We start from the raw sequence: 5,558 nt of genomic DNA on the forward strand, positions 1-5,558 counted from the left end.
GTTGTACATGAAGGCAAGCTGGATATACACAACAACCGAAAATCCTGTAAACGAGGATGTAATCCGGTAAAAGAGGAAGATAAGTCTATACAGGGATTAAAATTTTGCCTCTAATTTTGAGAATTTTGGAGGAGAATGAAATATTTAATTCTAATTTTTTTTTCAATGACATGCGGGACCCACAGAGGGAGGACAAAATTTCACAAATTTTGATCTTTTAACCGGTGAGTGAAAAAAATTATAAAATAAAATTGAAATCCCTAAGTCTATCTATACAAGACTTGCTATACGCAGGAGAATTGATCCACTACGTAGACACCACATTAGTGACGGCTGCTCAACACGTGTCACTAATATCTTATTAGTGACGGGTCTAATAAAGACGTGCCACTAATGTATCTTCTGATTGGGACCAGATATAGACCCGTCAGTGATAATAATAGTGACGGGTCAAGTTGTGAACTCGTCATTAATGACTATGTCATCAATGACGAGTCATAATAGGTCAGTCATTAGTGATAGGTCAAGTTGTGACCCGTCACTAATAACTAGGTCATCAGTGACGGATCATCCTAGGCTAATCATTAGTGATGGGTCAAGTTGTGACCCGTCACTGATGATAAGTTTATCAGTGATAGGTCCGTCCTAGATCAGTCATTAATGATGGGTCACAATTTGACCCATCACTAATGATCCACTCATTAGTGATAGGTCATCTTATACCGGTCATCGTCACTAATGACCAACTCCAGTTACTAATGACGGTATTTGCAAATATTTTTTATTTTTATTTTATTTTTCTCTTATTTTTTCTCACCTCAACAACATTAGAATATGAACCATTGTATATTTCTGCTCAAGTTTGATGTAAGGTGTGGCGGCAATGGACACAAACACGTGTTTCAAAAACGGTGCAGAAATTTTCAGGGGCGAGAACTCAATCTTCCAAGCCGTTTGACCTCAAAAAATCTCTGAACTTAACAAAGTCGGGGAGAAACAGATGTAACTTTTTTTAGATGTTCGTAGAGTCAAAAAATATCGAAATCGGAGTCTGTATATAAAAGTTTTGCCCGTTTTAACAAATACACTCTGGGTCACCTATCAAATTATAACTCTCAACAAAATTTGGTAAAATTAGTCATTAGTGATAGGTCATGATTATGACGCGTCACTAATGACCTTCGACAAAGAAGGTTAAAAGAATAAAATATCCAGTTTCTATCACAACTACGTGATAGCAGAGGTAGTAAGGTGGCTACACACGCGACGAGGAGATCGCAAGTTTGATTATTATGGAACGTAAACTTGAAAATAATGTAAAAAAAACGTGGCTTGTGAGGCATATGAGATGGGTCCGTGTTGGGATGGCTCGGGTGAAAAAAATATATATTTTGACTTTTTATGTCTAAAAAATATGAAAAAATATTCATCGATCATTAGTGACGGATCAAGATTACAACATATCACAAATATTTAGTCAATAGTGATAGGTCAAGGTTACGACTTGTCACTAATGACTAAACATTAGTGACAGATCACGGTTATGACCCGTCACTAATGATCTATTATTAGTGGCGCGATAAAAGTGACGAGCACGGAATATGTCACTAATACCAGTTATCACCTGTCACTAATGATTTTTATAACGTTGTGATCCCCAATAGAAACCATGCATACTTTTCCCACATTAGGATGTAGTTAAAAAATGAACAGCACAGACAAGCAGATCTATCATTCATTGTCACTGTATGTATAACTGAAAATGCAAAATACCTTGACCTGAGCGGAACTGGAAGGACCTGATTAGTGCTAACTTGCAATTTTGCAAATGTTTCGTCTTGCCAAGGTTTGCACCATCGAATTGAACAATCGATGGATTGGCTCAGTGAGTCTCGTGTCACATATGCCCGATATCAATTGGTGATGTTCTTATTTTGACCGAGGGATTTATGACACTAAGCATACAAAACTACACAATCATGTAAATAGACTGTCTTTTGCGAAGCTTTAGATGTAGACTTGACCAAAACATTTTCTTTCTGCACTCCACACATACACCAGAAAACGCTACCATGTTCATAAGATCTTTTGTTCAGACATGCAGTGTACGTCCCTGTACCAAAGATTTCGGTGCTTGTAATTGCTGTGAGCCCTACCGGCCCATTGCTTAATAGTTAATACTACGTCTCTCACCTTTTAAGTAGTGGTTGGCGCATCACTGCATCCGATAGAGGCACTACATTACACCAATCTGTAGTTTCTATAGGTACACCATTGTTACCTTTGCCATCAGAGTACGCATGCAGATTCAGAAGTCACCAAACGCTGTACAATCTGTTTCACAAGCAGGGGAGAAAACTACCGGTACACCACAACACCAAACAAAAATGAAGAGTGCACATCAAGAATGCATCGTTGTACGCATGCATCACGCATGGAGAGGATGACCACATGCCTAGCTAAGTGCACTTGGTGCGCTGACACGGACTAATTAATTAACTCACATAGTCACATGCACGCCTGCTCTTCATGCAGGGAGCTGCAGCTGGCGCCGGCGGCGGCGTCGTCGTCGGACATGCAGCAGTACTGCAGCCTCGGCGTCGGCGGCACGGGGGGAGCCTCCGCGAACAGCAACTCGGAATGCAGCACGGTGCAGTAGTCGCCGAATGTCTCCGGCGTCACGTTCAGGTCGAACCCGACGCCGAACAGGAAGTCCACCTCCAGGTAGTTCATCTCCACCAAGCTGATGCCCCCGACCTTGGCGAAGTACGCGTTGTTGTAGCATCTGCACATACAAACTTGCATCAACTTGGACGTCTTCTACTGCTGTTATTTTTCTCAGCCTAACCTTTGAAAAACTAGTCAGTACTCCGGAGTATATACTACTTGTTTAATCTATAATTAATTTTATTATAATTAAAATATATATTACTTTCTGAGATGTATATACTATTTTCTGATATATATATTTACATTCTAATATATATATATTTCTTTATAAATGATTTTTTTAATATATATATTACTTATTAAGATGTACATACTCCTTTCTGAATATCTATTAGAGAGGAGTATATACACCCGTGAGTAAAAAAATGCTTCATATATATATATATATTCCATTCTTTGAACCTGTCTTATGATTAAGTTTGGCCAATGATTGATCACAGTAACAGTGGAAGAATCAAGCTACCGAACAAAAGCACAACCAAAGCAATTTTACCAAACAGGCACCAGACCAATTCTTTCTTTAAGAATGCCAAGTTGCCCATTTGCCCAATAAGCATCACTCTTAGCAAAGACTTAACCGGAGAGAGATGTATGCTGCTGCTGAGCCTGACATGAGGAAGTGAGCTAGCGGCAAACATCAGCAAGATGGTTGGCAAGTTGCCAGTCCCAATCCCCTACAAGTGGCGCCGTATTAAATTCCAAGCCGACGGGGGCGGGGTGGAATTCTAGTTCATGTCTCGGGTCCACGGTGGATGTGCGTGTGGTTGGACGGAAGCAACAGTGGAACCACCGGGTCGCTTTGCTGGAGAAGCATAATTTTGTCCATGTACGATGCATTGTTTGCAAGGACAAACACCTCGATTACCCAATTCAAGGCATAGCTTCACAGCATAGTTGAAGTGAGGACCTACTCCTTACCATGATTAGCGTAGTAGTGTATGCGCGCGCCAATGATTGCAGCAGGGGGGAAACTGAATTCAGGAGTGTTTTGCAATTTTTTTGCTATACGCTCAAAGACACAATTTTGTATAGATCATAAAAATGCACCGACAGTTGACGCCTGACAATAATGTTATCAGAAGTAACTTTTTTTAATCTAGTGATAAGTAATAACTTCATTGGATTGTTACATTCTTTTTTTTTAAAGGACACAATACCGAAGTTGAGAGTGGACATGATGCTTGAGTTACTTGGAAGACACTCCCAAACTATTCCTAGCTAGCAGAATTCTGAACTTGGGAAGCTGGAAAGAGCGGGGAACAGCAAAAGATGCCTTTGTTGAGTTGTAATAAAGCACTTTGTCACAGCCACTCTTTTGCATAAGAAACCAAAGTGTTTGAATTATCCGTGATAAATCTGAATTCCAGAGGAAGAAAAAAAATTCAGGTGGCCCAATTGATTTCTCCCCAGTAATTCACCATCAAGTTGTTTAAATCCAGGTGTTCTATTCAACACATGGGAGATTCAGGATCAAGAACATACCGAAAACTGAGTGAAACGCACCTAGTTAATCGACCCCTGTGTTCACAATTATAGACCAACAAAAACTAATCGAGAAGACGATTATAGACCAATAACAACTAATCGAGAAGATGATCATGCGCACGGACGCCACAGATCAGCTAGTTAGATTGTTCGGTCACCTGATCACGATACGATAGGCATGGAGAGGGACTCACATGTCGTCCATGAACTTGACGGCGGCGAGCACGGCGGTGATGAGGAGGCGGTGCACGCTGTAGGAGTCGACGGCGAACGAGAGGCGGCGGCCGCGGCTCAGGAATCGGTCGAGGTACACGTAGGCGACGACGTAGCACACGGGGCTGCACCCGGCGAACCGCGCGATGCGCGCCATGTACGCGCGCACTGAGATGCTCGGCCTGGTCGTCGCCCTGAAGGCCGACGCCGGCGCCACCGACAGCTCCGCGGCCGGCGCGTCGTTGCGCTCCGCGACACGCTCCAGGATGCCGGCCAATGCGGCCACCACGCGCGGCATGGCCTCGGCGCCGCTCTCCACCAGCTCCTCGCACTCGGCCATGGCTTCCGGCTCCCTGGCCTCTGGTGTGGTGCACGTGCTGAGCTAGCTCCTGGGTTGGTCGGGAGCCAGTGGGGAGAGATGTACAGAGAGAGTTATATAGAACGGAGGAGGGGGAGAGATGCGGTTAAATTCATTTCCGTTGGTTTTTCTTTCCACTGTTGCTAAATTGATTTCCGCTGGTTTTTCTCTTTGTGCTGATTATGGTGGTTTTAACCTAAAAATGGTTAGGTTTGGCACCTTCGGTGAGCAAATGGTTAAGTCAACGGGAATTCGTTACTTTGAAGTTTCATGTGTTTTGAATAATGGTTGTCGATATATATTTTTTCTGAGAAACTAAGATGAAATGTGTTTTGATTTTTTTTATGGGTGATTGATATCGTCATTTATTTAATTTGATGATCTTCGGTTTTGTATGAGCTTTGATGTGATTTGAATTGATTTGAGATTTCATTTGAGCATATTGATTATGGACTAATTGGAATTGGAGTTGAAGATATGTATTTGCTTGTCTCATAGTGTGCATGTGATGGATGTAACTTGGCGATCGACGGCGGTATGATCGGGGCCACCAGACGATCAAGGAAGCTGGGCGGAGTCAAGGGTGATCCTAGCTGAACACGTGGAGGTCAAACAAAGCATTGAAGGCGGATGGAGACGGCGTGTTGACAAAGTCAAGCGAAGGGAATGCGGGTGCAAATGACAAGGTGGCCCGAAGGATTGAGAGCGGGAGAGACTTATCGGCGGTCAGGATCGCATGACGGAGTATACGCGTCGATATCGAAACGCTTGC

The 5,558-nt window shown here is 42.8% G+C and overlaps 1 protein-coding gene across 1 annotated transcript; it reads right to left on the reverse strand.

Annotated features, from left to right (window-relative positions):
• Positions 1-2,254: 2,254 nt before the first annotated feature.
• LOC133919431 (cyclin-P4-1-like) lies at positions 2,255-4,854 on the reverse strand. The gene is made up of 2 exons (XM_062363816.1): positions 4,410-4,854; positions 2,255-2,785 (listed from the first exon to the last, which is right to left on the reverse strand). The coding sequence occupies exons 1-2, from the start codon at positions 4,766-4,768 to the stop codon at positions 2,509-2,511; spliced, it is 636 nt and encodes a 211-aa protein (XP_062219800.1). The 5' UTR covers positions 4,769-4,854; the 3' UTR covers positions 2,255-2,508.
• Between the last annotated feature and the right edge of the window lie 704 nt (positions 4,855-5,558).

Source organism: Phragmites australis, chromosome 5 (assembly GCF_958298935.1).
Source record: "Phragmites australis chromosome 5, lpPhrAust1.1, whole genome shotgun sequence".
Classification (NCBI taxonomy): Eukaryota; Viridiplantae; Streptophyta; class Magnoliopsida; order Poales; family Poaceae; genus Phragmites; species Phragmites australis.

Coding starts and splice junctions, on each gene's coding strand:
- LOC133919431 (XM_062363816.1), bottom strand. CDS start 4,768: ATGGCCGAGTGCGAGGAGCTGGTGGAGAGCGGCGCCGAGGCCATGCCG. Junction 2,786..4,409: donor GTCAAGTTCATGGACGACAT/GTGAGTCCCTCT, acceptor TTGTATGTGCAG/ATGCTACAACAACGCGTACT.